Source organism: Trypanosoma conorhini (assembly GCF_003719485.1).
Source record: "Trypanosoma conorhini strain 025E chromosome Unknown Tco_14.4_contig_00667, whole genome shotgun sequence".
NCBI lineage: Eukaryota > Euglenozoa > Kinetoplastea > Trypanosomatida > Trypanosomatidae > Trypanosoma > Trypanosoma conorhini.
Window position 1 is genome coordinate 1 of NW_021704758.1, and position 9,474 is coordinate 9,474.

Sequence of the window (9,474 nt, forward strand, 5' to 3'; positions counted from 1 at the left end):
TCTTCCTACTATATATATATATATATATATATATATATATATGTGTGTGTGTGTGTGTGTGTGTGCGTGTGTGTCTGCCTGTCTGTATGTGTTTCGCTTTTTTTCCCCCTTCTTCTTTGCCGCGCAACTTTGCTCTTCAACGTTCCCTTTTACGCACTCCGCGTTTCCTCTCTTTTTTCTGTCGCTTTTGCTGTGTCCATGTGTGTGTGTGTGTGTGTGCGTCTCTCGAGAGTAGCTGCAAGGATACCGGTACAATCGCGGGGAGGAAGCCATGAGGTCGTGTGGGGCCGCAGTGTTGATCTACACTCTTCTCGCCACGCTCACCGCGGCGGGCGACCTCGTCGGGGCTGCGCCTGCGCCCACCACAAGTGCCCGAGAGTCCCGGCAGATGCACAAGCTTTGGGTCGCGATTTACCTGAACGCCACGGCGTACTCCGCGGCCGCATCGATCCCACAGTCTTTTCTGGTGGCATTTGAAAAGGACTTGCGTGAGCGCCTCCTCCGCCACATGCCGTTGCTGCGTGGTGCCGCCTCCGCAAACCACTCTTCCACTGGCTCCGTGTCTTGCGCTGCTCCCTGTTTCCCTTCCCGGGGTGCGGCGGCGGTGGATGCCCCCCGGGGACGTGGGGCCGCCTGCTCCCACTATCCCCCTGCACTTTTTTGCAAGTGGGAGGTTGAAGCGGCGGCGCCCACTCCGGCGGAACTCTATCTAGCGTGCCGGAGGCGCGTCCAGGGGCTGTACATGGCGGCGGACGCCACGGAGACCGCGGGCGCCAGCGGCAATAGGGACGTTTTTGGGCGCTCCTCAGAGGCGTATTGCAACCTGACCGGCGACCGGCGTCCTCTGGTGGCGGTGGGTGGCGACTGCTATCGCGGCGCCCTCTTCGCTGCTCCGACAGGCAGCAAGTGCGGCCGGGTGACGTGCGCGGAGGTGGCCATGATTCTGCTGGCGACTGCCCTCGCACTGGTCGTGGTCGCCGCTGCGGTGTATCTTTGCCGCCGCTCATTTTTTGGCCGCCTCCTCGCCACCAACCCCGACAGCGCTGAGGCGGCCTCGTCCTCGCATCTGGCCGTCCGCCTGGCGGACCACAAGGAGCGCGGCGGTGACGCGGCCCCTGAGCCGTGGAGCCGGCCCGCGGAGGCCCGCACTCCCTCCCCTCCACACTTTCACGCTTCTTTAGGGAACTCTAAGCCTCCGCCGTCCCAGTCACTGAGCCCAAAGGCCGCGCGTTTTCCAAAGACGGAGGAGCGCACGACCAATGTGTCGTCAAGTAGTGGGCGAACGCCCGGCTACTCGGAGCACAGGCAAGTCCTAACGCCGGGCTCCACGCACTCAAAGCGCCACCGTTCAACGCCGCGGGAGTATGAACCACCGCCGGTGAATGGTGTTGAGGTGGCCATGCACGCTGGAAGCAGAGTGGAAGATTCGAGCGTTTTGCACTTAGAAAAAGCCTCTCCCGTCGCCCGCGAGGTTGACATATCGAATGAGGAGCGGGATCAGCTGCGGCTCCAGCGTTCATGGCTCAGGGAACACGTGATAGGCCTTGATGCACTGTAAGCAACAACAGCGAGTATGCCTATGCTTTTTTGTTTATTGTTTCCAGAAGGCCCAAAGTCGAGTGCGCGGTAACAGCAACAAATACGGATATGCAGACGTATCTATATATCCCATGTCGGCGTCCATCCACTTTTTCCCGCGCATTTACAGTATTCTCACGAACCTTGACGTTGAAATGTTATGGCGGCACAAGATTTTCCTCTCCTCCTTTTTCTTGTTGTTGTTGTTTTTTGTTGTTGTTGTTCGCTTTGACTCTCGTGTCATTGGAGAGGGAAGAGGAGATGTCTGCTTCTCCGTCAAACGTCTGTTTTTTTTTTGGTTTGTTGTTTCATTTTATTGTATTTTACTGTTCTCTCTTCTGACCAACGCAAGAACGCACTTAAAGTGATTCGACGAAGAAGGCCCCACTCACAGGGACACAATAAGGGGAAGCGTGTGAGTGTGTGGTGTGTGCAAACGATACACGACGGCAATGAAGTCTTCTCTGACCTTTACGGTGCAGCACGCGGTTGTTCCAGTGCTTGGATGCAGCTTGCTCTTCCCCGTCCGCCGCGTCTACTGCGTTGGGCAGAACTACGCGGACCACGCCAAAGAAATGGGCGGCGTGACGTCCAAGACCAATCCTTTCTTCTTCAGCAAGCCTCCGGACGCCGTGGTCAGCTGCGCCACAAACCACGCGGCGGCGATGGAGGTCGACGTCCGGTATCCACCTTTGACCAGTAACTACCAGCATGAGGTGGAGCTGGTGGTCGCCATCGGCGAAAAGCCCAGTGGCGGGGCGAGGTACGGTGCCATCTCGCCGAGGGAGGCGCACGACATCATCTACGGCTACGCAGTTGGTCTCGACCTGACACGGCGGGACCTGCAGTTGGCAGCGAAGGAGAATGGAAAGCCGTGGGACTTGGCGAAGGGCGCTGACGAGAGCGCCCCAATCTCGGCCATTGTGCCCGTGGAGCTCCTTCGAAAGCAGGACGCCGCCCTGTTTTACGCGACGGAGGAGAACCGCCGGCAGGCGATGGAAGCCAAAGTCCAGAAGGAGCCTACTGTGCTTTCTCGGGGCAGCATCGAGCTGCGGGTGAACGGGGAGTGTCGGCAAAAGGGCGACCTCTCATCGTTTGTCACCCCCATCGACGAGCTGCTCTCTATCTTGTCGCACGCCGTGGAGCTGGCACCCGGCGACCTCGTCTTCACGGGAACCCCGTCGGGCGTTTCTGCCGTGAAACCCGGTGACGAGATCCGGGCAGCAATTGAAGGCGTTGGCGAGCTTACGGCGCGGCTGCACTAATTCATTTGTATACATATATATATAAATATATATATAAATGGGTTCTCTTTCTTTCTTATTACAAGCGATGAGGGACAAAATCTGTAGCGTACTTCTGCTTTCACTTGAGTTTTCAACCCCCGCTCTTTTTCTGTTCCCCCCTTTGGAGTTGGCGTGGATGCAAATAATAACTTTTTCCCGTTGTTGTTCTGGGCCTCCGTGCGTGCGGCGGGATGAGTGCCCAACCCCGCCGCTCCCTCGTGCCTCCATGCATGCTCTACGCCTCACTTCTTCTCTTTACTTTATCTCTCTCTCTATCGCTTTCTACCGTCGTTTTCCCCCACCATCCACTGGGCTGGTGGAAACAGGAGTGAGAGTTCAAGAGGGGGGCGACGAGGTGGTGCCAGTGCGTCGTCGCACACCTCACCCGCCCGAAGGAAAGAAGCACATATACACACAACCAAAAGGAAGATCATCCACTCAAGCCGGTTGCTATTTGTAATACGCAAGGGGAGGCAAAAAGGAGTTTGCTTCAATTAGCTATTCATCTCTCTTGTTGGTGTGGAGTGCGGGTGCGACTCTTGCTCCCGTTGCCCCGTTCTTCTTTTTCTTTAGTCTCTGGTTTGTTGCTGTTGTTGTTGTTGTTGTTGTGTGGCGAGTAAATTGTTTCTTTTGTTCCACTTCTTTTTTCTTTTTCTCTTTTCCCTTTCGGTGTTGTGTGTCTGCACCTCGTTCTCGCGAGGGGCTTTTTGATAGCCCCGCCTTTTTTTTTTCTGTTGTTGTTGTTGTTGTTATATCTTCAGCCTTAACACCTCTTTTGGCGGTTGTCGCCACGGCACCAAATGAGTCTACTCTCCCTGGCCCGGACGGAGAACTCCAAGCAGCAGCTGCGGGCGGTGCACTCCCAGCGAAAGGACCCCGACAAGGCCCTAGAGCCGCTCGAAAAAATGTGCATGACGCTTGTGCTGGGGGTTGAGCAGTATCTTCGCGGCTTTGACGCCACCATGGCGATTCCGCTGCTGCTGCACATGACGGAAAGGGAGTCGTTTTCCTTCCATGGGGACGCCTTGACGATGCTCTTTCGCGCGCTTGCCCTCATCATGGAGTACGTTCCGAGCTCCTACGGGAGTGTGCAGTCGTACCACAAGCGGCTGATGAAGTCGGTGTGCCAGGCCCTCTCCCGGACCCTCTCGGCGAGGATGAAGTACAGCAACACCGATAACGTGATGCTACTGGAGGAGTCCCTGCGACTCATTCACTTCGTCACAAAGGATGAGGGCAGCATCTCCGTCCTGCGCTTTGGGATGGCGGACGTTGTCCGGATAGCCGCCTCGGAAAATACGCTCCTGGCGCGTCAGGCCTTTGATGTGCTCGTCACCGTCTGCTCCAAGATCAGCTTGCCCCCAGATGTGGAAAGGCCAGTGTTCTTTAGACTACAGGTTTTCTTCATCGGCACGGGCTTGAAAGGGAAAACGTACAGCAAGTGCGGCCTGGACTCATCGGAGTCAAAAGAAAGTCTGCAGGTGAATACCGTAGAGAATGTCCTTGTCCCTTTTCTGCATGCAACGCTTCAGCATTATGCAGCGAGTCTTGAGAGCTTTCCAGAGGCGTGGTCTTTTTTGGAGCAAACGATACAGTGCCTGGGCATGCTGATGCGCCGATCGATGTTGTGCCATCGCCCCTCCACAACCCGGAAAATCGCCACTCGTGAGATGTGCCGCACACTCTTCCAACTACTGCTTTACAACGACACAAATGTGGCGCTCGAGCAGGCTGTTCGCGCTGATCGACTGTTGTTGTGCGAAACTGTGCTGGGCGCTGCCATTGCGGCGGATCCGCTCGTGGCAGTTGAGTCCCTGCTCTATGAAGAGGCCGTGGCCTACTACAAACTTCTGCTAGAGGAGCAGGAGAGCGGCCTCATCACGCAGCTGGATGACCCCTTTCCGGTGGGCGGCATCTCGTCCCGGAACACGCAGCGGCGGGACAAGAACAACATTGTCTCCATCGCCGCCATTCGCCTCTTCGTCCTCGCCTGTCCGCATGTCTTACGCGAGGCCTTTGGCCCCAAGCCGAAGGTCCTGCTCCCCGTTCACCAGTGGTACTGGGAGGACGAGATGCGGCACAGCAATGCCATCGCGGAGGAGGGCTGTGTGACGCTGGAAACAGGTTATAACCGGTTATGTAAGGAGGCGTCCTTTGTACTGCACCTGAAGGCAATGACGGCGAATTTTCAGACGATGAAGTTGACGGGTGGCTTTGGAAGCTCCGACCGGAATGTTTTACGCAAAATAGTTCCGTTTGTGTTTCACTTTGTGGACGAGGAGGATATTCGTCTAGTCAAGGCGGCAAAGGAAGCCCTCGTGGCCTGTGACCCTCTGCCCAACTCTATGCGGGAGATGAGGGCCTTCCATGCCGTGGAGTCCGTGGCGGCCGCAAAAGGGTTGGGGACACTTTTCTTACTGAACAAAAGTGCCATTGCACCGTCCATATACATGCGACTTGCGGAGGTTTATCTAGGGAGTCTATGCAGCTTCGTGGTTTCAGTCACTGGGCAGATGGCGATGCAGTTAGGAACCTCGGCGTGTGCGTCGTTGCTCCAGGCCGCCATTTGCACCGGCGAAGACCAGCGACTGGAGGGTCTGTTGTGTAAAATCATTCGTCCCTTGTGTGAGATGCTGCGTGAGGCGTTGGTGTCGGCGGACAAGGCCACCAAGTCCGTTTCCCTCACAATGATGGTGTGGCTGCTGTGTCACCCGCGGGCATCGGCGTGGAAGTTTAGCGAGACGGCCCTGCGCTGTGGCGTGGTAAATCAACTGGAAGTCATGTCGTCGTCGTCGTCGGCGGCGGCGGCGGCTGTTGTGGGAGGCGCCAAGAGGGCAAAGATGCCCAGGGCCTTCGCCAAGAAGGGGAAGGTGGCGTCACTAACACGCACCGCGTACCTGGCAGACGCCGCGTTGGCGCTTTACCGGGCGATCGACAAGCAGCTGTCAAGGCCACCATCACCGCAAGCAGGGGGCGGCCTCACCACGGCGGATGTGATGATGCTGCAAACGGCAGTGAACGAGCTGAAGGCCTACGCGCTCGTCCCGGGGCCGCACCAAAGCGTGGTGGAACATGTATTGGAGGCCTTGGAAAAGTCAGTGAGCACAGTGACTGCGTATGAGGTGTCCACGTTGGGCATCGCCGACGCCGTGCTCAACTACCTGCTCGCGGAGAACTACAAGGATTACCGCGGCGCCGCTGCCACCGAACCAGCGGCTGCAGCCCCGCCAACGGCAAGGAGGGAATTGTTTGGTGGTGCTGCTGAGCTGGAGGCTGTAGAAGAAGAGGAGCTCCTGTCGTTTGGTGGCAAGCGCACCGCCAATGGTCTTCACCGGCGGTGCCAAAAGGAGCGTCTGCAGTGCTTTCTGGAATGTGCGATGCGGCGGCCACGTGGGGTGAAGGCTTTGATTGAGAACCTGGTCTCCACCATCCCCCTCCGCTTCACATTACCGCTGGTTGAGTCTCTCCTGGGCACCTCTAGGGCGACGTGTCGGCCACCTGTCAAGGCTGTAATTGCAGCCAGTCAAATATCACCTATAGTCAGTCTCTGCTGCAAGCCGGGGGCAGGATCCGGTGCACTTCGGCGAAAGAACTCGGATAAAACAAACCCCAGAAGTACGGGCAAGCGAGGGGTGTTAGCCTCCTCCGCGGCGGTGCCGCATTCTGAAGTAAACGTTACCACTGAAGCCGAGGTGGAGGTGTCGCGCCCGCGTGAAAACTGCCCTAGTGGGCATCGGTTGCAAGCCGTGGCAGGAACAAATACCTCGTTTTTATGTGACATATGCGAGGAGGAGCTATACAACGGCCTGGGCTGCCACCGATGCGACTTTCACATATGCAGGGACTGCTACATGGATCCCAAAGTACAGTATGAGGGCGGCACCCTGGGTGCGAGTCCCGGGCCAAGCGGCGGCCTTCACTCGGGGTCTTCACCCCATCGGCAAGGACAGCGCCAACAACGGCTGGAGCGAGAGCGTCAAGAGATTTTAAGACCCATTGATAGAGCCCATTTATTTGCTAGCATCGGTGACATTGAGCGATACTTCCGCACGGGGTCGTGCTCAACGCGAAACACAGATGTGGCACCTGCCCCTCAGTCGGTGTTGCAAAATGTTGATTTCTTTGTGCGACGTGCCAAGTTTTTTCTTGCTCGCAAGTCGATTCACTGCAGCGACGGAGACCTTCGTCAGGCGGTGTGTCGCATTCTAAACTCCTTCTCGTTGCACGGACCTATTATCGACCCTGAAGAAGCTGCAAGCAGCGCGGCAGGGAGTGTACCGTTACGTTCAGATGAGCTAGAGGAGCTGACAAGAGTGCTGCAAGGCGCAATGGAGGAGCGGTATGTGCTCTACACCGCCCCTGGTGGTCGCTGCGCCTACCAAGAGACGCTCATAGGGAATTTTCTCCAGCGTGCCCTTCACGAGGGAAATGTGGGGGTTGTGGAACAGCTGGAGTGCTGCTTGCTCAACATCGAGGGCTGCGGTGACTCCTGCATCGCCGTTGCGAATTCGCACTGGGGCGAACTTCTCCTCCTGAGACGCGGCGCGTCTGCGTTGGCGTCACCTCCGACAGATATGCCGGATAGGGCAAGCAACGCGCGAACGTACACGTTTCATCATTTTGAAACGGACGAGGACACACGCTGCGTCTGTGGGAAGACGTCAAGAAAAGAGCTTAACTCTGCGTATCCGCCCAAACTCATGCGAAAGCCAACACGACTTTCTCGAAACACAGATACCCTCTTGCTTATTCTGCTGCAGAAATTACTAAACCCGCTGATTAAGCAGGGTACTATGGATATTGATGCCGGCGTCTTTGTGAGCGCCCCTTTTACAACACTGGTCGTGAAGGCGTTGACGGCGTCGGCGCTCCGTGTGGCTCTCCTGCCTCCCAGACTCGCGGTTCCCAGGTGGACAGACTTTATAGTCACGGAGGCGAACTTTCTTTTGCCGTTAAACGTCCGTGAACGCGTCGCCCGCTTTTTTGCCTACGGTGCTCGCCGGGCGCTGCACAACTATTTGAAGTCCTTACCCATAAGTCGATCCAATCGCACTATCAATATCTACCCAGCGGAGTGGGGACGGTGGACAAATCATAAATTTCGCGTGAGCCGTGCATCGCTGCTGCATGACGCGTACACGGTGCTCCGCAAAAGTGCGGACTCGAGGCTACCGATATCCATCGAGTTCGAGGGGGACGTTGGGGTTGGGCAGGGTCCCACGGCACACTTCTACACACTAATCGCGGAGGAGGTCAAAAAGGTAAGACTAAATCTTTGGCGCAATGGGACGCCCTCCACTCAAGGCAAAGGCGAAGGTAATGAGGCAGACGCAAATGACAGGGACGCAACGGTGGCTCTTCCGGCGGAAGGGTTGTATCCAGCTGTGCTTGACGCGGGGGAAGAGGATTGCCTCTCCCCTCTCGCTGCGCGGCAATTGCCGCAAGAGGTGAAAGTGCTGACGGATCGTTTCGTCTCTCTTGGCGACTATGCAGATTTTGAACGCGAGCGGGCGCACTGCTATTATCTTGTCGGAGCTGCCCTTGGCCGCGCCTTAACGGACGAAGTGGTGTTTCCGCTGGATTTGAGTCCCGCGCTCGCCATTTTTCTGAGGCGAGAGACTCCGGCCCCACGCATCCTCCTTGCCGGCAACACTGCGGTTGATGAGGGAGTGGCGCGGCCCATTGATCTCATGGGTCTCTCGCTTGCCGACGTGGATCTCATGGATCGCTCCATCGCCGCCAGCGTGCGGTCCCTGCTTGAACTCAACCCCGCCGCCCTGGAGTCGCTCGAGCTGCCCTTTACACTCCCCGGCCACGACAATTTTGAGATGGTGCCTGGAGGTGCAGGGAAGTTTCTGACGAGCGGGAGTATCGCCCAGTACATTCGTCGGGCTTGTAGTGCGTTGTTGTATGAATCCTCTGTGTTGCCCATTCGCTTCCTTCTGCGCGGCTTTCGCGACATTGTTCCGTCCGAGGCGCTCGCCTCGCTCGACGTGCAGGAGGCGATGAGCCTACTCTGCGGGTGTGCGGTGAGTGATGGCAAGCCGCTTTGGACCCTCGCGGAGATCAAATCCATCCTCGTCGCCGACCACGGCTACCAAAACGACTCTCCGCAGATGACAATGCTGCAGAACATCCTGGCAAATCGACTGACGCCGGCGGAGCAGCGCGTTTTCCTCCTCTTCTGCACAGGCTGTCCGCGTCTACCGTTCGGGGGCGTGGGGGCCCTTGGGGCCATCACGGTCGTCAAGCGCTCCGACTTCACGATGTTCCACAGCTCGTACGGTCGCGGCAGCGAGGGCAGCAACGCCGTCGGTGGCGCGGAGGGAATGGAACGAGAAACCACTCAGCAGAGCGAGCACCAGCTCTCACCGGAGGAGACGGATTGGCCGCTCCCATCAGTCAACACATGCTTCCGCTACCTGAAGCTCCCGCCGTACCCTACGGAGGAGCTCATGTACAACAAGTTGCGACTGAGCATCACGCAAGGGGGAGAGACATTTCAGCTTTCCTGACCGCATAGTGCACTGCTTTGAAAAAAGAAAGACGAAACACAATCTTTGCTTTGAATGTTTTTATTTTGTTTTCTGGTTCTTTTCAAAAGGAAGAT

General features: G+C 57.1%; 3 protein-coding genes across 3 annotated transcripts, besides 9 other annotated features; all 3 read left to right on the top strand.

Moving 5' to 3' along the window:
* The first annotated feature begins 9 nt into the window (after positions 1-9).
* Positions 10-42: a microsatellite.
* Positions 43-92: a microsatellite.
* Positions 93-191: 99 nt separating this feature from the next.
* Positions 192-222: a microsatellite.
* A 49-nt stretch (positions 223-271) lies between these two features.
* Tco025E_07938 (uncharacterized protein) lies at positions 272-1,558 on the top strand (the record flags this gene model as incomplete). The annotated part of the gene is made up of 1 exon (XM_029374796.1): positions 272-1,558. The coding sequence occupies one exon, from the start codon at positions 272-274 to the stop codon at positions 1,556-1,558; it is 1,287 nt and encodes a 428-aa protein (XP_029225080.1).
* A 208-nt stretch (positions 1,559-1,766) lies between these two features.
* Positions 1,767-1,802: a microsatellite.
* Positions 1,803-1,865: 63 nt separating this feature from the next.
* Positions 1,866-1,904: a microsatellite.
* Positions 1,905-2,030: 126 nt separating this feature from the next.
* On the top strand, positions 2,031-2,843 carry Tco025E_07939 (fumarylpyruvate hydrolase; the record flags this gene model as incomplete). The annotated part of the gene is made up of 1 exon (XM_029374797.1): positions 2,031-2,843. The coding sequence occupies one exon, from the start codon at positions 2,031-2,033 to the stop codon at positions 2,841-2,843; it is 813 nt and encodes a 270-aa protein (XP_029225081.1).
* An 8-nt stretch (positions 2,844-2,851) lies between these two features.
* Positions 2,852-2,882: a microsatellite.
* A 563-nt stretch (positions 2,883-3,445) lies between these two features.
* Positions 3,446-3,473: a microsatellite.
* A 12-nt stretch (positions 3,474-3,485) lies between these two features.
* Positions 3,486-3,531: a microsatellite.
* A 65-nt stretch (positions 3,532-3,596) lies between these two features.
* Positions 3,597-3,615: a microsatellite.
* A 49-nt stretch (positions 3,616-3,664) lies between these two features.
* Positions 3,665-9,379, top strand: Tco025E_07940 (E3 ubiquitin-protein ligase TRIP12; the record flags this gene model as incomplete). The annotated part of the gene is made up of 1 exon (XM_029374798.1): positions 3,665-9,379. The coding sequence occupies one exon, from the start codon at positions 3,665-3,667 to the stop codon at positions 9,377-9,379; it is 5,715 nt and encodes a 1,904-aa protein (XP_029225082.1).
* Positions 9,380-9,474: the final 95 nt, after the last annotated feature.